At 41.9% G+C, this 26,271-nt stretch overlaps 1 protein-coding gene across 1 annotated transcript in view; it reads left to right on the forward strand.

Annotated features, from left to right (window-relative positions):
- The window catches only part of SRGAP3 (SLIT-ROBO Rho GTPase activating protein 3), a 301,360-nt gene that overhangs the window by 181,094 nt on the left and 93,995 nt on the right, over nt 1-26,271 (forward strand). Inside the window, 1 exon segment of the mRNA XM_043982005.1 lies at nt 2,264-2,326. Within this exon segment, the coding sequence (XP_043837940.1) occupies nt 2,264-2,326 (63 nt within the window).

Consider the following 26,271-nt stretch of genomic DNA (forward strand, 5'->3'; position numbering starts at 1 on the left):
ACAGCTAGTAAGTGTCAAGTGTCTGAGGCTGGATTTGAACTCAGGTCCTCCTGAATCCAGGGCCGGTTCTTTATCCACTGTGCCACCTAGCTGCCCCAAGATACATTTTTAAAAGTGCTGCCCATGAGACCCCTGGGTCATATGGCTCAGGTGCCCTGTGGATTCCAGGAACAGTTGCTTCTGAGTCCTTGTTATCCATCTGAACTAAGTAGCATTAAATGTCAAAGCCTTCAAGTACTTGTTCAAACAAGAGGTATTCTATGAAAAAGAGAAGAGGGAAAGAAGATTGCTGGTGAAATAGCCAAAAGACAGATGGAACTGATGGGAAGGGAGAAGGGGCGTGGATAACACATACATTGAATAATGAGGCATAGAGGAAGGTGTTGACAGCATGCCCCCCATTTCAAGTATGCCCAAAACTGTTTAGAAGAGCCCCTGGCAACAAAAAGTGGGGCTCAAATCATGGGAGTTTCTTTGTATAAATACCCCAATTTTAAGAAGGGTATTACTTTTTTTTTTGGTGAGGCACTTGGGGTTAAGTCACTTGCCCAGGGTCACACAGCTAGTAAGTGTTAAGTGTCTGAGGCTAGATTTGAACTCAGGTCCTCCTGAATCCAGGGCTGGTGCTCTATCCACTGCGCCACCTAGCTGCCCCAGAATTACTCTTTAAAGTAGGGAATGACTCACCACTAGGAAGTTTCGTTATTGCATGTAGAAATCATTTGGAGGAGCTGAGGCTAGTGCCCTTTTAAAGCCAGACAGCCTTTCCAGAACAGATGAGGGAACCACTAGGAACCCCTTGGCTTTTTGGCTCTGTGGCACACTGGAAAGAACAAGGGTCTGCAATCCAAGTGTGTGCGGCTTACTTCCTGTGTGACCTTGGGAAAGCCTCCTGTTAACCTTTTTGAGCCTGAGTTCTTCTATCTGTAGAATGAGGGAGCAGGATGAGATGGCCTTTAAGGCCCCTTGCAGTACGAATTTGTTCCAGTGATGTGTTTTGTGCTCTCAAATAGTGATTGAGTGCTACTATTTTGGGGGTATCTTGATAGGCATTGTTGGGGAGACCAAGTATAAAACATAGTCATTATCCTTAAGGAGCCAATAATCTAAAAGCTTATGGATTTTCCTGTGTGCCCGTTTGCAAGTTAGGCCTTCCCTTCCGGGCCTCAGTTTCTCCATCTGTATAATGCAAGGGTTGGATGAGATATTCTCTAAGGCCTCTATCCTCCAGTGTCAGGCCTGATGTCAGGGGATGGAGCCTTCACATATCCACAGGATTCTAGAGACAAGATGTCTTGGTGAAGAGATGTTGGTCTTTTGTTCCAGTTTTGGTTTATTCCGTGAATCAATTTCTCTTGATGTCCCTTCCATGTGTCCTGGTTTGTCCTTTCTTTTAGCCATTTCTTTACAGTATCAACATCCCCTCACCAGTGGCCCAACATCCCACGGGAGATAATAGTCTTGGCTCTGTGACATCAGAGATATTCCAGTTCTGGATATATGGGGACTTATAGTAAATGTAGTTCTTGATGGGGCAGGGCACAGGCTGGTTGCACCACTCCTTGGAAAGTGTAGGTTACTCCTTATCTGAGTCCTACTATATCAATAATATTCTGTCCTTCAAAGACTTAAAGCATTATTACAACATCAAGACACTTGGAGGAGCTCTATTGAACCAATAAAGGATAAAAACATTTTTATAGCATCAACATAAAATAACGTAGACCTTCAGTGACTATAATAAATTCTGACTCTTAACTTTGCTTGTCTCCTGGCATCGGTTAAAAAAGCAGGCAAAGGAATAGATGAGAATTTTTCCGCTTTCTTACCCTCTTTGGTTGGTCCCTAGTACAACAAAAAATAGTTTATTGCCTTCCCCTTTTCCCCCAGGAAGGCTCAGATTCTGTGTGACACAAACATATTGAAAATATTCCTGGGGCAGCTAGGTGGCACAGTGGATAAAACACCAGCCCTGGATTCAGGAGGACCTGAGTTCAAATCCGACCTCAGACACTTGACACTAGCTGTGTGACCCCGGGCAAGTCACTTAATCCTCATTGCCCTGCCTAAAAAAAATGTAAAAAAAGAAAATATTCCTATCATTCTGTGAAGCTGAATGCTTTTAACTACAGATTAATAGTGATTACGTAGATTCCCTTTCCCCACAAATAGTTCCGTTTTTTTCTATACCAAATGAGGAATGGTGAACACAGTTCATTCACACATCACTAATCTTTTGACTCGATTTTTTTGTGTGTTCTAGAGCAAGGAAATTGGGTTACAGATGCATGAAGAGCTGCTGAAGGTGACCAACGAATTATACACAGTAAGTACTGCAAGTATTAAGTGGGGATGGTCTTCTTCTCTTTGAAACCAAAATTGGGGAATAGTCTATAAAACCTTGAGCAAAAAAAGTCTTAAAGAACTATTCTATTGTTGTTTCTTGGTTTTGCTAGCTTCGGAAGGGAAGAGCTTAAAGTTGGGTCTGGTGTGGCTCTTGGATGGTACACTGCTTGAGGGAAGAAAGTTTGAGTTGCTTATTTGCAATGTTGCTAACTCAATGGCACATTTATGGCTTCAGGGCTATGTGGAGAGTGTGACCTATATCCATTTATGCTCCAGCAAAGATGAAGGATTTTTTAGACCTCTGGAAATTTTGCATCATGACTGTGGTTTTTGTTGCATGTAGATAATAATTCACTAGGTGCTTACTATGTGTCAGTGCTAGGGATACAAAGAAGGGCAAAATATGATCCCTTCCTTTAAAGAACCCACATTTTAATGAGAAATGTAATAAATGAATGAATGGAATAGATAGATAAATATACACACCCTCAGCCTCCACCCACATATGTATGTGTGTGTTCGAAATGAAATTAGCTGTATCTCAGAAGAAAGCCACTAGCAGTATGAGAGACAGGGAAAGGCCTTCTGCAGGAAGGGAGATTTGAACCGAATCTTGAAGGAGGTGGTCCAGCAAGTGCACGGCACAGAATTGGGAGTGTTCTATTTGAGGAACAACAAGGAGGCCAGTGTCACCACGTTGTAGAAAACACGGAGGGAAGGAAAGGTTAAGAAGACTGGAAAAGTTGGGAGGGGTCAGGCTGTGAAGGGCTTTGGGAGCCAAACCCAAGATTTTATATTTCATCATGGCAGTCACAGGGCGTCGCTGGAGTTTACTAGGTGAGGGGTGACATGTTCAGATCTGAGTTTTGGGAAGATTGATTTAGCAGCCTAGTGGAGAATGGATTGGAGTGGGGAAAGACATGAGACAGGGAAACCAACCAAACATCTGTTGTATTAGTCCAGATGTGAGGTGATGGAGGCCTGGACCAGGGGGCAGATGCATGAGTAGACGGAGCCCTCTCCTCTTGTTCAGTCGTGCCTGACTCTTCATGACCCCATTTGGGGTTTAATTGGCATAGATGCTCTGGGAGTGGTTTGCCATTTCCTTCTCCAGCTCTGAGGCAAATAGGGTTAATTGACTTTCCCAGCATCACAGAAAGGGATGAAAATGGGAGATATTACACAGGTAGAAACAAGAAGACTTGACAGCAGATTGAATACATGTGATGAGCACAAGTGAGGAGTCAAGGTAATTCTGGGTGACTGGGAGAATAGTGTTTTCTTCCCTAGTGAAAGAATATTTTGGAAGAGAGAAAGGTTTTTGGGAAAAGAAAATGAATTCTTTTTTGGATCTGTTGAGTTTGAGATACTTATAGGACATTCAGGACAAGATGTCCAAAATGCCATCAGTGATTGTGGCTCAAGAGAGAGGTTAGAGTTGAATATGTAGATCGGGGAATCATTTGCATAGAGTTGGTCATTGAACCAACTTGATGTGAGCTGATGAGATGACCAAAAGAGATAAAATAGGAGAGAAGAGAGTCCAGAATAGAGACTTGATGGACACCCATGGTTAGTGGGCGTGATCTGGATGAAGGCCCAGCAAAGGAAACATCAGACAGGTAGGAGAACTGGGAGAGAGCAGTGTCACAAAAACCTAGAGAAAAGAGGAAATCCTAGAGAAGTATGTGATTGACTGTAGTGGGTCTTTAATATTTCTTGAGTTGAATAAATTTCCTCAGTAGCCATAGGGTTGTGTATGTAATGTGGGGTGTGGAGTCAGGAAGACCTGGGTTCAAATCCTGCCTTCGACAGATAATCTCTGTGTAACTTTGGCCGAGTTGTTAAAACTCTAGGTGTCTCTATGTCGGAACTACTCATTCAGAGTCTGGTTGTCCATCTTTCTATGAGCATTGGTGGAGAGAGTTCCCACACTGAAATTTTCCCACAATGACAAAATCACAGATCCTTTGGGTAGTCTATACTTGTGCACTTGTACCTGTTATCAGTGTGTGAGACACAACACGGTTTATGAACAGCATGCTGGGCTAGGGTTGAAATCCAGCCTCTGACATTTACTAGCTCTGAGACTAGCTAGCTATGGAGAAGTCACTGAATCTCTCTGAGCTCAGGTAGCTCTTGAAGACTCTTAAGTTATAGACAAGTAGGTGAGTATTGACTAGTCGTAAAACCTTATGGAAAAATCAAAAGATGAGCTGTGTGCTTATTTTAGCAACAGCAGGGGAAGGGAGAAATTGTGAACCTGCCTCCTGGGTGAGTGGGAGCCCAAGTGGATGAATGCACAAAGATAATGAAACAAGGAAATGGGGTGGATGATTCCCTGGGGCTTGTGGGAGAAGAGAAAAGGAAGTCAAACAGGGAGGAACAGAACTATGTCCACTGGATATTAAACTGTTGGGGAGCTTTGTTCTTGTGCCCCATCTGTAAATGTAGATGAGAGGGGGCAGCTCAGTGGTGCAGTGGATAAAGCACCGGCCCTGGATTCAGGAGGACCTGAGTTCAAATCTGGCCTCAGACACTTGACACTTACTAGCTGTGTGACCCTGGGCAAGTCACAACCCCCATTGTCCCATGCAAGAAAAAAAATTTTCAATGTAGATGAGAACCCCCAGTTGGAGGAGATAGTAGAGCAAAGCAGAATCCTTAAATTTGAGAATTGGAGGGGGCTTCAGCAACCATCCAGGCAAACCTGTAAACAGCAGGCATCAACTCTAGAACAAATGGTTGTCCAGCCTCTTCTGAAGATCTCCAAGGAGACTGTATCACTTCTTGAGCACTTTGGAGAGCTCTAAGTATTAGGCTATTTTTCCTGATATCAAACCTAAATTGTTTTCTTTGTAACTTCTACCCATTGTTTCTGGTTCTGTGCCCAGTATAAGAGAAGACTGGCCCAGGGCAGCCTTGGGGATCATTGACAGCCTGAATCAGTATTCTTTCACTTAAATCCAATTCACTCGCAAGTCAAGATATCACCCTCTTGTTGTCATTGGTCCTCTTTGAGCAGAAGGATAAACAACAACAATCCCTCAGGGATACTTGGTGAGCCTGCCTTCAGGCATGTGTAGTGGAGGGTCCTGCTTTCTACTTTAGAGCAGGCACAGGTATTCTATGAATGTGACCTTTGCACTTAGCGTGTGGGAAAGAGGGTCCTGTTTATTGACTGACTTCTGAGCTGGAGCTGAGTATGCATCCAGAAAACCCTAAGAACTCAACCCCAGCCTCTTTTCTTTCTTGATTACCTTCTTGACCTTTTGTTGTGGGCCTCCAGGTGGGAAAGGGCCTTGGGCCTTCTCTCATCTGAAGCCTGTGAAGCCAGGGGTCACATGGCCTCCTAGGAAGACCTGCGACAAGAAGGGGCTGCCTCTCGTTTGTGTCTTGTTTCCTTTGGATTCTCCAGGTCCTGTGAGAGCTTGAAAGATAAAGAGGAATTGTTAACTGAGCCCTGGGTACCTGACTTGCTATTGTATGTATGATTTGGGAAAGTCAGTTCAGTGTCACTGTATCTACTCTGTGTGACTACCCTTCAGATCCTTGAAGGCAGCAATCTTGTCTGCCCTGAGTCTTCTCTTCCCCAGGATCAGCACCCCCAGTTTATTAAACTGATGCTAAGCCAACTTGGACCCAGGGCCTTTGACAATCCTGGTTGCCCACCTCTGGACCCTCTTCCATTCATCAGTATCTTTCCTTCTGAAGCTTTAATGATCAGAACTGAATACAATATTCCAAATGAATTTTGACAAGGGCAGAGTACAGAGGGACAAGCAACCCTCCCCCCATTCCTGGAAGCTAGGCTTCTCTTGATACAGCCCAAGGTTGCATTTGATTTTCTGGCTACCACATTACTGTTATGGAACTTGTGGTCTTCCAAAACCCCCAGATCTTTTTCTAAATAAAGACCTTCTTTCTGTCTACCAAAAGAATTGGCCCAAAGGTTAGCCTAGTACTACAATGTAGAATATGGGGGTTGGTTGGCTATCCTTGAAAAGTAAGGGACTGGGGGCAGCTAGATGGCACAGTGGATATAGCACCGGCCCTGGAGTCAGGAGGACCTGAGTTCAAATCCAGCCTCAGACACTTGACACTTACTAGCTGTGTGACCCTGGGCACGTCACTTAACCCCAATTGACTCACCAAAAAACCAAAAAACAAACCCCCAAAACCCCAAACCCAGAAAAGTAAGGGATTGATTTTATGATTATAGATCTGGAATTTGTCTTAATTGCAGCAAGCACCTGTCACCCTTCCCTTGACCCAGTCTTCTCTAGGCTTGATCTGGGACAGGAGTTCTTGACCTGGAGTCTGTGAAATTAAAAAATATATATAACTGTATTTCAGTATGATGGTTTTTATTTACAATCACTTGTATTTTGTTTTATGCATTTAAAGACATTATCTCACATGATTTCATATATATATATATACATATAAAATATATATACATATAAAAATATATATATACATATAAAATTGATATCACATTGCTTGCCTTCTCAGTGGGTAGAGAAAGGGCTAGAGGGAGGGAGAGATTTTGGAACTTAAAATTTAAAAAATATGTTAAAAATAATAAGATTTTAAAAACCTATTATTGTGAGACAGTAGCTTTCAGCAGACCTCCAAAGGGGTCCGTCACACACCAAGATGGTTAAGAACCCCTGGTCTACAGTTTAAAATGTATAATGTCATCTTGTTACTTTGATCCCACCCAGAACTCCAGGCAAATCTCTAAAAACTTAGCTTGTGCCTCATTTCCCATTAAGACTCTCTTCCTTCACTTATACGTGACCCCAAAGGAAACATTCTCATTATGGTCTAGAATACCTTTTACTGCAAGAAATTGCAATTACAAAGGCACAGTAATAAAACCAAAGCAGTGCCCTGATGCTCAGGGAAGGGGTCAGCCATTTCCATGCTCAGCAGTTGTTAATAGCTGAGTTCACAGCTTTGCTTTTCCCAGGGGATCAGATGTTCCCAGAAGTCCAGGGGAGGGGAATTATCATAGTCTTAGAGCAGTGGAATATATTGTCTCACTATACTGCGCATGGTCCATTAAGCACTTTATCAGAGGATTCAGAGTCAGAAGCCATCTACTTTTTTTGGCTGACTGAAAGAGCCTTTATAAAGCACCCACTGTGTGCCAAGTCTTACACTAAGCTCTAGGAAAACACATAGAAAACGATAGCCCCTTCTCTACTCATATTCTAAATAGAGGAGACAACACAGACACAGACATGGAAAGAATATGGAAAAGCCTGGGGTGGCTATAGAACAAATGGGGAGGACCAACAGTCTTTAGGGTACATTGACTGGTCAAATCAAATGCTTAAGAGTCTGGAGAGTGTGGTTGTTGCAGGGCAGATAATAAGGTTTTTTCCTCCTCCTAGCTGGATGCCGACCCCTTGCCCCCTTGCTTTTGGGAAGTAGGGTTATTATTGTAGAGGAAGTTATTTGGGAAGTAGTGTTATTAGTGGAAGAAAGATTGGGATGTGGAGTAGGACTTTCTGCTGAGTCTCTTCCTGTTGGGCCCTAGGGATGGACTTTCCTTCAAAATCTCTGATCAAGGGGCAGCTAGGTGGTGCAGTAGATAAAGCACCAGCCCTGGATTCAGGAGGACCTGAGTTCAAATCCAGCCTCAGACACCTGACACTATCTGTGTGACCTGGGCAAGTCACTTAACCCTTATTGCCTCACCCCACCCCCAAATCTCTGATCAACAGTCTGCCCTTTTCTGTGGCTGGGCTTTTGCCCATCTCTGGCTTTTCTAGCATCCTGGCAGCAATGGCCTCTGATCCCTGATGCCTGAAAGGGGGAGTCTTCCACTACACTGGCAGGCCGTCCTATGTCCATCAGTCTCCCTCTCATCTAATGCCATGTGTCCTGGCGTATTGCCGCTAAGCATTTCAGCCTCTGTTGTTAAATCCCCTCTCAGTGTGACAATGAACAACATTCCCATAACGTTACAGTTCTGGTTGCTTCACCTCAACCTGGTTCTGTTTCCTGGAGTGCATGAATCCAGGTGGAAATCCAAAAAATTAAAAGGAAAGACCTGCCGGCATAAACACAGGGCTGTGTCCATAATAGAAGGAGATTGGGCTAGCTCTCTAAGACTCTGGACAGCTCCATGGTTTTGTAAAAGGACCCCACCACTCTATACCTACCATCCCCTCCCCACCCATCAAAGTGCTAAGTACCATGGATACCTATTCAGCTCATTGCATGCTCATCATGGATGCTGCTGCTGTGGCAGATAAGACATACAGAGCTGTTCCGATCTTAAGAAATTATCTTCCGCCCCGCCCAGCTCTCCTTGGCCACAGTTCTCCCACAAGCATGAAGCCTGGCTTAAGATACTAAGGGGGTTAGAGGGGACAGGAGCAATGGGAATATGGAATGGGGCCTGGGAAAGGTGGAAGGAAGATCTCAGCAGCTCCTGGTTCCCATCTCTTCACACATTCTCTCTCCCTGCTGTGAAGCCAAGAAGAGTGTGGGAGGGCTTGGAGCTGGGTTACAGCTGGGCTGCCTACATGGATAATCACATTGCCATCACACACTCTCCAAGGCTTTCTACTGTTGTACACTGAGTCCTTTTCACTGCACATCAGCAGTTCAGTCCAACTTGACGAGTATTTATTTATTTTTATTTTATTTTTAATGTTTATTTTATTATTTTTCTAAACAAAAAATTTTTAACTGTCATTTTCTTAAAATTTGAGTTCCAAATTCTCTTCCTTCTTCCCTTTCCTTCTCTCCTTGAGAAAGCAAACAATTTGATAAAGATTATACATATGGAGGCAGCTAGGTGGCTCAGTGGATAGAGCACCGGCCCTGGAGTCAGGAGTATCTGAGTTCAAATCTGGCCTCAGACACTTAACACTTATTAGCTATGTGACCCTGGGCAAGTCACTTAACCCTAATTGCCTCACTTAAAATTTTTTTTTAAAGATTATACATGTGTAGTCATGCAAAACATTTCTACATTAGCCATGTTGCAAAAGAAAACACAGACCAAACCCCCATAAGAATAATAAAGAAAGTTTTTTTTTTTAAGTATGCTTTGATCTGCATTCAGACTCCATCAGTTCTTTGGAGATGGATACCATTTTTCATAAGTCCTTCAGGATTGTCTTGGATCATGGAGTTGCTGAGAATAGCTAAGTCATTCACAGTTGATCATTGTACAATATTGCTGTCACTGTGTACAACATTCTCCTTGATCTTCTCATTTTACTTTGTATCAGTTCATGTAAGTTTTCCCATGTTTTTTTCTGAAAGTATTCTGCTCATCATTTATTATAGCACAATAGTATTCCATCACAATCATATAGTACAACTTGTTTAGACATTCCCCAATTGTTGGGCATCCCTTCAATTCATAATTCTTAGCCACCATAAAAAGAGCTGCTATGAATATTTTTGTACATATAGGTCCTTTGCCTTTTCCTTTGATCTCTTTGGAGTATAGAGCTAGTAGTGGTATTGCTGGGTCAAAGGATATGCAGTTTTATAAGCCCTTTGGACATAGTTCCATCTTGCTCTCCAGAATGGTTGGATCAGTTCACAATTCCATCCATAGTACATTAGTGTCCCTATTTTTCCATATTCCCTCCAACATTTTCCACTTACCTTTTCCATCATATTAACCAATCTGGTAGGTGGGAGGTGGTTTCTCAGAGTTGTTTAATTTGCATTTCTCTAATCAATAATGATTTAGAGCATTTTTTTATATGACTATAGATAGCTTTTATTTCTTCTTCTGAAAGCTAACTATTCATAACCTTTAACCATTTATCAGTTCAGCAATGGTTCATAATTTTATAAATTTGACTTGGTTCTCTATATATTGAAGGAATGAGACCTTTATCAGAAAAACTTTCTGTAAAAAAAAATTCCCCAGTTTCCAGGGAAAATTTTCTTATCTTGGTTGCATTTATTTTGTGTTTTTAATTTGATGTAATCAAAATTAACCATTTTACATCTTGTAATATTCTCTATCTTTTGTTTGGTCCCAAATTCTTCCCTTTTCCATAGATCTGATCGGTAAAATATCCCATGGTCCCCTAATCTGCTAATGGTATCACCTTTTATGTCTAAATTATGTACCCATTTTGACCTTATCTTGATCTATGGTGTGAGATGTTGGTCTATATTTAGTTTCTGCTAAACTGCTTTCCAGTTTTCTCAGCAATTTTTGTGAAATATTGACTTCTTGTCCCCAAATACTGGATTGTCGAGTTTGTTGAACACTAGTTTACTCTGGTCATTTGACAAGTATTATTGAGCATGTACTGTGCTGGTGTTAAGGGTAAGAAATCCATTGTCAAATTATATAATGGAAAGGGTCATTGTGATGGAGGAACTCCCCCCTACCCCCACTGGATTGGAAGTGAATGGGCCTGATTTCACTTTCCTTGTTTTGCTGTTTAACAGAATAACAGAGTAACACAGCTTTGACAACTAATTACTTAGACAATTCATTACTTGGGACCTCAACTTCCTCATCTATAAAAAAATGAGGAGATTGGATTACATGGTTTCTAAGATCCTTTCCAGTTCTAAATCTTATCATCTAGTTCAAGCCTCTCCTTGTCTAGGAAACACACAGGAAATAATTCATGCTCTCATAAAGCTTACAGTTTAGTAGAGGAGGTTAAGGAGGTAATCCTTGTGTCAGAGTCTCCTTGCTGACATGAAAGGTCCAGGCACACTTTGGAGGACCTCTTAGTTCATTTGCCCTCATCAAGGTGGAACCCATGAACTCTATCAATTTTGCAATCCTCAAAAGGTAGGCAGAGGGTCTCCCCAAAAGCACTCGGTATCCCAAAGCTTCAAAACAGAACTCTTAATTTATTGGGTTAAGGACACAATTGATTCAATATCCCAGCCCATCAAGTCAAGAGATCTGTCCTCTTCCAACAGTCTCATTCCTCAGGGGATCTATACTGTCAGTCCCCTCATGACTTATTAATAGAAGTATGCAAAAGCCAGCTTTTGAGAGCTCATTGTTGAATTTTCAATGTGAGCATTTACACCTCTGGAATCACTACAAATCAAGGCTTGATTTATTGTTTTGTTGCTTGTCTAGCCTTAGGAAAGCATTAATAATGCAGATTAAATTTAAAAGTGTGTATGCATGCTTTTTCTCCCCATGGAGCTAGATTGTTAAATATTTACCAGCACACCCCTGTTTTGCTCTATCAGCTTTGCCTGAACTCATCAGGAGTGCTGCTGAAAGATCAGGGAATAAAGTTATCGCCAGACTGGATAGCTGAGAGCTCAGCATCACCATCCCTACCATCACCACCACCATCATCAACATTACCTAATTGTTGGCATTTATGTAGCACTTTAAGGTTCACAAAGGGTTTTTATCTCCATGATCTCGTCTAAGCCTCACAACACTCCTACTTATAGATCTTGCCTGCATGGGAACCCAGAAAGGAGAGAGGTTCAGAACCCCACTGCTCTGTTATGTATGAAGTCACTCATTCCTCATACAGGTCTCTATTTCCAGATGATGTTGTGGGTACCTTGGATCCTTCTTGTCTGGACTGGGCTCAGCTCTTCTTTGCTGCACCCCATTCTTTGGCACTCTTCTAGTAGTTGGTATTAGTTTCTTTCTCTGCAGGTTATAGAACTGGAAAGATGCCCATGGGCCAGGTACACTTGGAGGTGCCAGTACATCTGCCTGGTCTATACTCAGTGCATGCCAATGGCTACAATCTCTGTGGTATTGAGTGTCACCATCTTATTTCAGCCTTTTGCTGTCTTACATCCCTTTCATCCTCAGACACAAACCCTACTCTTGACGAAAAGGCATCATACTTTTACCAACACTCCTTTCTTGGATCACTCAGAAAGTCTTTGTTTTCTTCTGAGTTGGTTTATGGTGAGTTTATAAGTGTTTCACTGCCTCCTCCCAGCATCTGCTTGGATGATGCACCTTCAGCTCATGTTATCCCCTTCCACCGAGCCTTCGGAGTTCAGAAAGACACTCCAACTCTTTCCATTTTTCTTGTCATAGCCTATCTTTCTCTAGGGAAGCTGGTTTGGGTTATGTAAATTAGCAGAGGCTAGAGGTATAATCCAATATGCTTGCTCCTTGGAGAAAACTAAAAGAAACCCACCAGGAAACACCACGAAACTATCCATTTGGGGTCCATCATCTCCTTTATCTGATAGTACCTCTAGAAAGCTTGGGCAAAAAAGCATTCCAGGGCCTATGCCAGATTTCACCTGGAGACCTCTATTAGGAACATAATTTCCAAATCATGAAAAGCCCCTTTGTGCCCAATGTGGCTGCATGTCCCTCTCTGCTTTCTCTCCCCTCACAGATGCAATGTGGTTAATTAATCTTGCAGTAATCTCCTCAGGAGACAGCTGTAGTGTCTTTCCTTCAAAGCACAGCATCATGGCGTGACACGGGAATAATATGACTTTGTTCCAGCCTCACAAAGGCTGGGGAAAGTCACAGATCCAGCAGCAGTTTGGTACAGGTGGATATTATCTTGAACTAAGAAAAGCCTTTGAAACAAACATGGTGGTGACGAGGAGGCTGGGGTCAGTGGTAGGTATTTCAGCTTTGGCTCCCAGGTAAAGATTTGCAAATGCATGACCCTGTATCCTTAGAAATAGCCCAGCCCAGGGGCAGCTAGGTGGCTCAGTGGATAGAACACCGGCCCTGGATTCAGGAGGACCTCAGTTCAAATCCAGCCTCAGAAACTTAACATGTACTAGCTGTGTGACCCTGGGCAAGTCACTTAACCCTAATTGCCTCACCAAAAAAAAAAAGAAAGGAAGAAAGAAATAGGCTGGCCCATATGATCGCAGGACTCCTACATCAGGGGATGCTCAGTGTCTTAGCCATTTCCCCCAGGCTTTGCCCCTCATCTTCCCAGCAGCTTACCTATGGATACAATCAGTTTTCTTCCTATGCCTCCTTTGGCAATTAAATCAGAGCCTGAAGGTTTGATTTATAGTTTTTTTTTCCTATTACAAGGTTTTGTTAACTTGAGCAAGAGTTCTTGGCTTATTGTAGGCACTTAAATGCTTCTCTTTTTTTGCAGGGCAATGAGGGTTAAGTGACTTGCCCAGGGTCATACAGCTAGTAAGTGTCAAGTGTCTGAGGCCGGATTTGAACTGAGGTCCTCCTGAATCCAGGGCCAGTGCTCTATCCACTGCGCCACCTAGCTGCCCCCTTAAATGCTTCTTGAATGAAGAATGAATTAATGAATGAACATAGAATGCTACTAAGGGATGGGAATACACATTTACATAGTATCTACTATATGCCAGGCACTGTGTTAAGTGCTGTTTACTGATATTATCTCAATGATCCACATGACACTGTGAGTCAGGTGCTATTTTATTTCCATTGAACAGTTGAGAAAATGGAGGCAAACAGAGTTTAAGTGACTTGTCCAAGGTCACGTAGCTAGGAAGTATCTGAATCTGGACTTGACTCCAGTTCCAGGGCTCTCTCTGTCCATTGTCCCACCAGCTGTCTCTAGTCATTAGAGCCACCTAGGAAAATAGACTTCTTTAGAAAGTAATGAGTCCCCTCTCCCTGGAAGTTTTCAATCAGAGGCTGGGTGATCATTTCTTAGGGACATCATAGAAGGGATTCCTGTTTGGGTACCAGTTGGACTTGATGTGTTGTGAGGTCTCTTCCTACTCAGAGATCTTGTGATGTCAGCAAGGAAATGTGATGCATTAGGGGAAAAAACACTGACTAAGGGAACTAAAACACTTGGGGTCTTGTTGTTGCTTATTGTTTGTTTTCAAAGAGGACCAGTGATAGTGCAGTTGATGTCATGACTTGTTTGAGAATTGGATTTAAGTGACACAGAGTTGCACAAAGTCATCAGCTTCCAGAGTCATTGTAATCCAGAGTTGGGTGAAAGGTGGATATCAAAGGTGGATGAACAGCCCTGAAAAGGGCTCGGCAAGCCCTCACACTGGAGGTGCTGGTCCTGAACACCTAGGTTCTATAGTACTAACTGAATGTTACACTGGACAAGTCACTTCTATTCTCTTGACATCAATTTCTTTATTTGTAAAACAATGGTTTGGACTTTACAATTGATCACTGGGGTTTCCTCTAACTCTGGAGGATTCTGCGGATCTCTGAGCTGAACCCAGTGACCTGCACCTTGGACAACTGCTTCCAGGTTGGCAGTAGGGACTTTGCTGAGTGACCTTTTAATGAATTCAGGAGAACTGAAAAGCAAACCCATTCCACCACCATTAATCCCAGGAGCATGTCCCACTGTGGTTCATGCTAATGGTGCTGAATCGAAGACTAAGTCCCTACTTACTCTCCACCTCTCCCCCCCCCCGCCCCGCCCTGTCCATGCCCTGGGTGAGCATCAGCTAGTGCCCTGGGTCTCAGTTCCCCCACGAGCTGACTCCCTTACAGTGACATCATCAAGTTGCCAGGTCTTTGCCTCTTGCAGCTAGAGTGAGTGTATAGAAAGGATTCAGCTGGCTACTTTCACCACTGAGGGTTTGTGAAGGTTCCAGAAGAAAATATCTGTGTTACATGGTGATTTAATATCAGTGACTACCCAGAAATTGTCAGCTGCTGATGGGCACGTCTATGGATTTTCTGGCATGTATTCTAAATGAACAGCTGTCTTCTTCCTGTATCCTCCTTCCCCAGTTTCCCATTCACCTTGGGACATCAGTGCCACTACCATTCATTGCATGCAGGTTCATTTTTTCATTAGCAAATGAAGGCCAAAAACTTGCTCCATAAATTGTCACTTGGACAGATGTGTATTAAGAACATGTGGTGTGGCAAGGCCCTTATTGGGGAGGACACAAAAGAAGTAGGAATCACATTTTTGCCATGGAGAATCAAGGGCAACAAGACTGATTTGCATGAAACAGCTCAGGAAATGTTTAAGACAATTTATAATCAGGGCTGACCCTGTCAGTTCCTCAGCTTTTGTCCTTTATTTCTTCTTTCTTTCATAACCAAAAGGTCATCTCTTCTCATGGCTTTCATTTGCTCCTTTCCCACTTACTTTTCAGCCTCTTGTAATCTGGCTTCTACCACCATCATTGGACTGAAACTGTTCTCATTAAGGTCACCAGAAGTCTCTTGGCTGCTGCTAAACAAGTCATCAAACAGCTACTTCAACTCAGCAATATCAGAGAGGTCAAGGAAAGAGGAAACAGACCCATATGTTAGAAATACTTATAGCAGTTCTCTTTGTAATGGTAAAGAATTAGAAATTAAGGAGGAGCCCATTAATTAGGGAATAGCTAAACAAACGATGGCATATTATGTAAGGTGATATTATGCCATAAGAAACAACAAAAAAAAGAAGGCATCAGAGAAACCTGGGAAGAAATGTGTGAAATAAGCCTAACCAGGAGAATCATTTATACACTTGCTAAATGGGATAAATGCCCCTTTATGCCATAGCAACAACATTATCAAGACAAACAACTTTGAGAGACTTTCTAATCAATGCAATGACCAACTGTGGTTCCAAAAGGCTGATGATAAACCATGTTCTTTTTCTGATTTGGGAGGAAGAAAGGAGGGAGAAGGAAGTTGGGGGCAGGGGTTCCGCCAAAAAACATAAGAAAAAAAAGAGGGTCATTGAAACATGGTTATGAAATGCACAGAAGAGAAGAGAAGGAAAGCCAGAAAGAATCATAGACATGTAGGAAAGCTTTGGAAGTTTGAATTTATTATGACCTTTAAAAGAAAAACAAACAGTATGTAACTGAGATTTCGAGGTTCGTGGCAATCCTCTCTGTTCTCATGTGTATATGGAAGTGCTTATTTTAGTGGATGTTCGTTAAGGGTGGAACTTAGAAAATTGAAAGAAAAGGCATCAACTAGTCTTTTCCCCATTCTTCATTCCTCTTATGTCTTTTCACCTTTGGACACTAATCACCTCTTTCTCCTGAATTCTTTTTTCTTCCTTTGGTTGCTCACTTCTCTCCAGCTTTGCTTTCTACCGGTTTGATGGGTCATTGTGAGCCTCCTGGACAGGAAGATCATCTTCTTGTAGATCCATCCCCCAGTCACTCATCATCACCTGCTGCCAGCATGTTCCATCTGAATATTCTATAGGCGGCTCAAACTTGTTATGTCCAAAATGTTTCTCATTGAATTTCTCTTAAAACCCATCTTTACTCCAAATTCTAGTGAGAGTACCACTGACCTTCTAGTTACCTCAGTTTCATCCTTGACTTTATCTCTCCTTTACTACATGTAAGTGTATGTGTGTGTGTGTATATATGGATGTGTATATGTGTATGTATGTGTGTTGTATATGTATATGTGTATATAATCAGTAGAAATAGGAAATTTTGGAGGAGGGATACATTTTTGAGGAAACTATAATGAATTCTATTTTGTACACCTTAAAATTCAAGATGCCTATAGGATAGCCAAGTCCTATTGCCCTGCATTTCAGGAGAGAGATTAGGGCTATATATGGAGTTGATTGGCTCATCTACGTAGAAAATTTTAGATGGCTGTAGAAATAGATGTGTCCCTTGGGGGCGGCTAGGTGTCGCAGTGGATAAAGCACCGGCCCTGGATTCAGGAGTACCTGAGTTCAAATCCGGCCTCAGACACTTGACACTTACCAGCTGTGTGACCCTAGGCAAGTCACTTAACCCCCATTGCCCCTCAAAAAAAACCAACAACAACAAAAAAGAAATAGATGTGTCCCGTTTTCCCCACTTATGTAGCTGCCACCTTAGTTCAGACACTTGTTATTGCCTTCAGTATATCCTTTAAAAAGTTATTAATTTAGTTTATTTTTACATTACCTTGATTTCCCCCCTGTATTCTTCTTTCGTCTCATATAGAGCCATCCCCAAATAGCAAAGAATATTTTAAGAAAAAAAGGAGGAAGAAGATAAAACATAATCAGCAAAATAAATCTACACATAGAAAAAAAATCTGAAAATCTATTCAGGATTCCCCACTTATGGACCTCCCCCCGCCTCTGCAAAGTAGTGGGGGGAGGTGTCTCCTCACTATGTCTTATTTGAGACTATGGTTGTTCTTTATAATTTGGCAACATTGACTTTCAGTTGGTTTGTGGTGGTTGTATCTTGCCACTGGACCCAGATGGCTCTGGAGGAGAGGGTAAAGTTGGTGACCTCACACAGCCTTGCTTCATTTAAATCCAAGTCACTGCAAGTCATGACATTACCCTAATGTCATGGTCCTCTTTGAGAATGAAGGACAAACAACAATAACCACAATCACAAAAGTGCTTTAAATATTTTGTTATACATGGGCATTTTCTTCTTATTAATGATCTTTGGGTATATGTCTAATAGTAGAATCTCTCGGTCAGAGGGTTTGGACATCAGTATATTCCCCTTTTAATCTATATTTTTTACAAATGATAAATTGAGATTATGGTATATTATCATCTACTAGTATCTCTCCATCTTTTCCACAAGAATAATGTATTATATTTTATCAAATATTTGCTTTAAAAAATCTACCCAAACTGTAACCACAGGGCACCCCTGATCTAGCAAGTCTATTAGCTCTCCCCAAAAAAGGAAATGAGGCCAGTTTGGCATGATCTGTTCTTGTTGAAGCCAAGCTGGCATTTTATAATCACCCTTTCCCTTTTGAGATATCCAGTAACTGTCTCTTTAATGATATTTTCTAGAATTTTCTCAGAAATTGAAGTCAAGGTGACTGGCCTATGGATTTCAGACTCTATTCTCTTTCTTTTTTTGAAAACTGGGACAACGTTTGCCCTTCTTTGACCTTGTGGCAGTCCTCCTGTTTCCTGTGAGCTTGTAGTACCATGCCAAGCTTACTGTAGCCTCATTTTTCCTCTTTCATTGCTTTTTGCCACTTTATGGGGAAATACTGCTTTTAACCTTTCTTCCATATTTCTCTATATCATATTGTAAATCACTTTGTTTCATGCTGACCCTTTTCTCTATTAGGCCTTTCTACTTGGCAAAGAGATTGTGTTTGCTGGGTGAGGTGGTCTCTGAATTCTCTAGGCCTCTTCTTTGTGATGGTTGCTGTACATAAGCTAAACTTCTTTTAAAATGGTGATAATCAGAGTTTTCCCATTTTTCAGTAAACAGATTGTTTAAATAGCTCAGGCTAGAGTTGTGACTGCAAGCAGTGTCTTCTCCTTAAATTTGGAATTGATTTTTACCCTTGTCCTATCCAATTAATGAATTGATTGCACATAGATAGCTGAGTCCAAAGTGATTCCTGTATCAATAACCAGTTGTTTCTGTCTATATAGAGTGGCTTTCATTTAAAAAAAAATGTATAGTGGTAATGATGCCCAGGTGCATTCCAAGTCTTTTTCTTTTCTTTTTTTGTTTCTATATATTTATTTATTTGTTTGTTTTGCGGGGCAATGAGGGTTAAGTGACTTGCCCAGGGTCACACAGCTAGTGTCAAGTGTCTGAAGCTGGATTTGAACTCAGGTCCTCCTGAATCCAGGGCTGGTGCTTTATATGCTGCGCCACCTAGCTGCCCTCCCAAGTCTTTTTCTTTAAACAACATATCTTCTTGATGCTTTTGGATTTTTACATACATACATACATCTCAACATGTTTTGGAATCATATTGTCATATATACTTTCAGCCAAGTCATTAATAAAATTGGAGCAAGTACATGAATTGTGTGTTCCCATTTCCCATCCCTCTAATCTTCTGGACCAAAGTGCCCCTCTGTAGCCTCCCCTCCCTTATGTGTGTTGCTTTCCCTATTAAAATGTCAGCTGTTTGAGGTCAGGGCCTGTACATGGTGGTAATGGTTTTCCATTCCTTCCTTTCTTTGATAATTGTTGAATAAACAGGGCTAATGGCACATCCCTGGGTTATTCTTGCCACAATTACATGATCATTGGCTTTGGTACTGGAAGGGACCTTAGGGAGCAGCTAGTTTAGCTTCCTCACTTTATAGATGAAGAAACTGAGGCCAGAGAAGTGAATTGTTGTTAATCAGTTGTTTTCATCATGTCTGGCTCTTTGTGACTCCATTTGGGGTTTTCTTGGCAAAGATAGTGGAGTGGTTTTGCCATTTCCTTCTCCAACTCATTTGACAGATGAGGAAATTGAGGTAAATGGGTTGAAGTGACTTTCCCAGGGTCACACAGTCAGTAAGTGTGTGAGACCAGCTTTGAACTCAGGAAGATGAGTCTTCTTCACTCCAGGCCCTCGTACCCAGCTACCCCGATAAGTGAATTGGCATACTCAAACAAGTAGCAAATAGCAAAGTTTATATTCGAGACCCTGTCCCCTGAATCTAAATCTAAATAAACATTTATGGCTATTGTTAAGAACCAATAACTCTATGGTGCTTTGGGGTTTGTAAAGGACTTTACATATATTATCTCACTGGATAATCTCGGCAACCCTGTGAGGCAGGTACATTATTATCCCTTTTTACAGGTGAAGATACTGAGGTAGACAAAGGTTAAATGACTGGCCCAGGGTCACACAGTTATCAAGGGTATGAGGCAGGATTCACATTTAGGTCTTTCTGACTCTTAAGACTAATACTCTGTCAACTGCACCACCTGGATGCCTAGACATTGGTCTCATTACTAATTTTTTGGGTAGTCAACTGGACCCAAGAGATCTCATTTCCTCTGATGGTATAGTGAAATGAATGACACAGTTCCTCTTTCATCTTTGACCTGGGCCTCTGAAAGGTGTCCTTTTTACAAAAAGGAGGGGACAGCGGAGGGAACATTAAGTCCCTACTATGTGCCAGTCATTGTGCCAAGTGGGTGGCACATAGTAGGACCATATGGTAGTCGTGGTGGTGGTGGTAGTGGTAGTAGTAGTAATATATCATTTAATCTTCACAACTACTCTAGGAGAGAAGCACTATTACACTCCCTGTTTTATAGTTGAGGAAATTGAGGCTGACAGAGGTTATATAACTTGCCTAGGATTATATAGCTGTTAATTGTTTGAGGCCAGACTTGAATTCAGGATTTCTGACTTTAGGCCCAATGCTTAATCCATTATGCCTCTAAATCCCATCCTTGCCTTTTCTTCCTGTCTGATTCTGGTCCATGATCTCCCACAAACCCTCCACTCAATATGTATGTGGCTCTTCTCTCTGTCTTGAACATTCCTTGGATATAACGTATCCCTCAGACTGTCCATCTTCTAGTATTCCTTGCTCTTGCTGTCTCACTAGCCCTGCCTCCTTTTTGTCCTACATGCCTTGGGTGATGTTTTGCACTGCTTATTCAATGCATGTGGCCATTGGAATCCTTCAGTCTAACTATGCACACCATGTTTTTTTTGGCTCATCTGTAATTCTGATTCTTCAGAGATTATGATGGTCCATGATTCACAGGCTTGGAGCTGTGACACCAGCAAAATCAGTATGTAAAATAAGAAGGGATTTTGTGTTGGGTGAGTGAGTGGTTTGGGATCATTGAAAGCATTGTACAGTTTCCCAAATCCCCTCTCTTTTTCCTATCCATTTCTGGGCCCTGCCCCTTATCCATCTGTACCTGCTGTTCTAGAGGGTTCTAATGAAAAGAACCTGTTAATGATAATTGTAGCAAGAAAACTTGCATAGACAGTATTATCACTACATCCCTATGCCCTAATTATGGGACAGGGAGACAATGTGGTCTAGTGATTAAGTCTCAGGAAGGCCTACTACGTTCCAGTCCTATCTTTGACACATACTAGCTTTGTGACAAGTTACTTGCCATTTCAGTTCCCACGACAACTATTTCAGACTATAAATCACCTATGATTAGGGAGTTCTCACACAGTAGTTCAGGTCTGGAAAAAAAAATTATTGGGCAGGAGCATTTGACTCTATGCTTCAATTCACCAGTGGGACCATGCTCCCTAAGTCAGTGATCTTAGCACAGAGCAGAGGAATGGTTGAGCAAAGGGGGTGTGCCTCACTGGCAAAATAGTGATAATAACCAATGTTTATATAGTGATTTACAGTTTATAAACTGTTTAGCATATGTTATCTCATTTGTTCATCACAATAACCCTGTGAGATGTGTTATTATTATTGTCCCTATTTAATGGGTAAGGAAAAATGGATTCTGTCAGAAGTTAAAAGATTTGCCCAGATTCACATGATTTAAGGCAGGTCTTCGTGACTTTTTAAGTCCAGACCTCTAACCACTAGTGGCCTCTCTAGAGCACAGGGTTGCTGGGAAGATGGATGTGTGGAAGCAATGTGTAAGAAGACTCTATCTACTCTCTACTACTAGATACCAATCAAAGCTCCAAGATGTACCCTCTTTAAGACAAGTTTATGAGTTAGCCCGAGGTCAGTTCCTATCATTGACTATTGATCCCTGGTAATTTGACAAACTCATGGCTGCCTACATGGATTCGTGCAGGCAAGCTGATGTCTATAGAGGAATTCCATTCTCCTAAGCATTTGAAAAATAAGACTCTTTTCCTCTGGACCGTTGCCCAGGATGCAAGTCAGGGGTAAATGCCAGTCACAAGATGGTGAAAGGGAGGCCTGGCCACCAGACATAGAAGGGGTAGAATTCCTCAGCAGGATGAGTAGAAACACCAGCTCCCTGGCACGATCTCCCATAAATCGCCTCTTAGAGTTGAAATTCTTCAATTTTTTGGTGTTATGTAGCCCTTTGAAAGTCTGGTGGATCCTATGAACCTCTTCTGAGAATCATGGTTTTAAATGTATAAAATACAAGGGATTATAAAGGAAAACAATTATATTGAAATAGTTATCAAAATAACAAGAAAAAAAATAAGTTCAAAGGTCTCAGGTTAAGAACTCCTGCTTTAGAGGATGGCCAAGCTCAGTAGCTAATACAGAGACATTCTTTATTACAATGGTTCTCATTTGGTGGTTCATAAACACTTTAGGGTTCACTATCCTCATAGTCCAAGGGGTTCCAGCTAAAATTTTTTGATGGTACCTTAAACAGTAAATAGGGCATTTATGTGGTATACAGGATAGAGCGCTGGACTTGAAGTTGGGAAGTCACAAGTTCAAATCTGGACTCAAGACACTTACCAGCTGTGTGACCCTGGGAAAGTCACTTAATTCTCCTTGCCCCAGTTTCCTCATCTATAAAATGAGCTGGAGAAGGAAATGGCAAACCACTCCAGTATCTCTGCCAAGAAAACCCCAAATAGCGACTCAACAACAATAAGCAATAAATAATTGAGGACCGTTATATGTTGCATATTAAATTACCCGAGGAGTTCACATGTTGTTGTTGCTGTTGAAAGGGGTCAGAGGAACAAAAAATATTGGGATGCACATCTTTACTAGGTTTTTAATGACTATGACACAGCGGGGGCCGCTAGGTGGCACAGTGGATAAAGCACCAGCCCTGGATTCAGGAGGACCTGAGTTCAAATTCGGCCTCAAACACTTGACCCTTACTAGCTGTGTCACCCTGGGCAAGTCACTTAACCCCCATTGCCCCACAAAAAAAAAAAAAGAAAGAAAAAAAAAGAAAGACTATGATATAGCTTCCTTTGGAGCTCACTCCAAGTATGGTCATTCCTAAACTCTCTGTCTATTTTTGGGTCTGACTGCCTGTAATTCTGTAATGCTGTGCTTTCTGTAGCTGCTTAGGGACTTGGAGCAAATATCAGGAGAGGGTCATGGTCTAGAAGTGTCCAGCGTCTGGAGAGGTGGGAGGGACAGTGAGTCTGTGAGAAGGGAGAGAATGGCCTCTAGGTTGGCAGAAAGACCTTGGTGGAGGTCATACCCTCTAACCCACAATCCCAAACTAGTAAAGAGCATCTCTCTAGTGTCAGTCACCACAGAAAAGCAGGTTGATTTCTGTACAATGTGTAGCTTATTTTATTTATGGAAATTCACTTTACAAACCATGCATTTATTCATCAGAGCATGGCGAGAATTCAGAACTTACTGCTATCACCATATTGGTTTCCTGAAAACTACACGGGAAATTAAAACATGGGAATGTAGATGAATGCATTCTTTTGTTGTTGTTTATTTGTTTTTTGTTTCTTTTTTGTTTGTTTGGGTTTTTTGTGAGGCAATTGGGGTTAAGTGACTTACCCAGGGTCACACAGCTAGTAAGTGTCAAGTGTCTGAGGCCGGATTTGAACTCAGGTCCTCCTGACTCCAGGACTGGTGCTCTATCCACTGCGCCACCTAGCTGCCCCAATGAACACATTCTTGACACAGAATTGGGATCTCTTTGTATCTGCAGCAACCTGGTTTTGCTACTAGATGGTTCATAGATAGTGAATGATAAGGTGAAATGCTAGTTGTGTGTACGTTTGGTTCTTTGGACACATTCACGGCAGAAGCTGCTGAATGAACAGGTCAGGTTGGTGATAGGGGAAGTACAGGGAGCTTCAAACCAGTGGATTAGTGAAATAGAAAGCCATGAAAAGTAGGCATGGTCTTTTTCTAGGAGGAATGACCCAATCTTATAAGGGAAATGCTGGGCACTTGGGTGTTTTTACTGGAGAGGCAGTGAGGTGAAACCTGGCCTTGGTGTCAAGTAGACCTGGGCTGTGGTTATGGGACTAGTGGAAAAAAAATCCCTCAATCTCCCAAAGCTCTCAATGTCTCTAGGCCACTTTTTAGGATTCCAAGCTATAGGTAAGTTGCCAATTTGCACCATTGGAGGGTGTTTCCAACCTGGAGTTCTGTATGTAGCCAGATGGGATCACAGGTCTGGACCAAAAATGAAATGTTATGGTAAGGAGTATTGACCTGGGAGAGAGACTTTGGGTGGTTTAATTCCCTTTCATAACCTTTGGTTTCTTTCTCTGTAGAATGAGAGAGCTGGGCTAGATTATAGCTATGGTATGTGATTGTTGCTGGCATGTCAGAATTAATACCCATTGGGAGATAGCATAGAGTGGTGCAAAAATATAGGATGAGAGTCAGGAGGCCTTGATTCTTTTTCTAGCTCTCTTTGACCTTAGCCAAGTAACCTGACCTTTCTGGGCCATGGTTTTCTTATCTACAAAATGGGCCAGTTGTACCTCAAAAGTACCTTCCAGATCTGAAGTTCTGTTATCCTATTATTCCAGTTCTAATATTATAGGATCCAGATGTTCGGATTTTTAAAAAATCAGTAATACAGGGACTAGAGAAGAAAGTTATCAATTTACATTCTAAATATCCTCATATGTATTCTAGAATTTACAAGCATCTAGTACCTTATGTGGCTACTCTCTAACCTGCGATCCCAAACTAGTAAATAGCATCTTTAATGAGTCTGTCATCACAGAAAAGGAAGTTGATTTCTGTATGATATGTGGCTTATTTGATTTGCAGAAATCCACTTTATGCGTCAGTATTGGGGCCGTGCATTGATTTCTTAGACCATGGATACCTGTAGAGCTGTAACCCTGCTAAAGGAACCGAGACATACTGAAACTGAGCTTGCTTGAGGGAGTTGTTGATAAATGGGAATAATGCATTTTGGTTGAGCAGAAAAGACGCAGTTCGATGAGATGGGAATGGGTTCGGATTCACAAAATCTGATGTGGACTTCTAGGGTTCATTGGTGGGCAAACAGGTTCTCCCCAAACCCCTCCCCATTGGTTGAGGGAGTCATTGCTTTGAGTCTTCTTGACTAGACTGACTGGGGTCAGGTTTGCCCTCCTACCTTCTAAGGGCTGCTCAACCTCAGAGATTTCAGTCAAGTGTCCCACCTCCCACATCTGACTTCTGAGTCCACCTCTTTCTTTGCTTTATCACACTGCCTCTCATTAACTTTGTCTTCATGCCAGATGAGGAGAGCAAGACACAGAGGGATGAGGGGTTTTGTCCATGTTCATTGTTGTTCAGTCATGTCTGACTCTTCATGACCCCATGGACCGTAGCATACCAGGCCCTTCTGTCCTTCACTGTCCCCTGAAGTCTGCCCTAGTAAGGGTTGGACACCTTCCAACAAAGAAGGGCCCATCTTCTGATGCCTCTTCTTTTAGCATTTTAATAATGTCCATGGAGTTTTCTTGGCATAGATACTGAAGCAGCTTGCCATTTTCTTCTTCAGTGGATCACCCTTTGTCAGAACTCTCCACTATGACCTATCCCTAGGGTAACCCTGCACAGCATAGCTCATAGTTTCCCTGAGCTATGCAAGTCCCTCTGCCTCACCAAGGCAGTGATCCAAGATGGGGTCCACACTCATACATCATTTTATTACCATTCACTGAATGCCTCAGTTTAAATTTTGCTTCCCTAAGTAGAATGTAAGATCCTGGAGGCATGGAGAGGTGTCCCCAGGGCATACTTGTCCTTGTACCCTCTCCTCTTCTCCCACCATGGCTCTGAGCATTGGGCCAGGAACTCAATTGAAGGTCAGTAAACACTTGATGTTTTTCTGGAGACTTGTTGGACAGATGAAATGTTAAATCAATATGATAACTATTTCCCTGTGGTGGAGAGTGTGTTGGTAAACATTAACAATCGACTCTCAAAAAAAAGTACACATGACAGACTTTTAAGTTTACTCTGCATTTTTATTTTCTTCATCTTATTCTTAAGGCTAAACCATCAACAAAATAAATTAAGCCCTGATTTGTAGTAGTGGTAGTATTTGCTGATTTCTGAGGTATGATTTTTTTTTTTTTAATTTACCAACCAGCTCTCCTTAGCTTTAATGCTGACTTCAGCACACCCTTGGGCCAATCCTCAATCCCTTATTCCGCTAGCTTGTGTATGACAGTACAACTCATGATTATCTGTGTGTGGAGTATGTTCTTTATGTAGTGTTTATGGAGAAATTTTAATTCCATTTGGGCTTCCCCCCTTCATCCCACTGAGACAGTCTTTCCCTTTTTATGTTACTAGTTACTCCATGTCCACTCATTTGAGTATCATCTTGGTAAACTGGAGAAGTCACATGGTATTGCTAGAATGAATGAATGAACAAACACAAATCATACTGGTTGAATAAAATCATTTG

The sequence above is a fragment of the Dromiciops gliroides genome, chromosome 1, assembly GCF_019393635.1.
Source record: "Dromiciops gliroides isolate mDroGli1 chromosome 1, mDroGli1.pri, whole genome shotgun sequence".
In the NCBI taxonomy this organism is placed as follows: domain Eukaryota; kingdom Metazoa; phylum Chordata; class Mammalia; order Microbiotheria; family Microbiotheriidae; genus Dromiciops; species Dromiciops gliroides.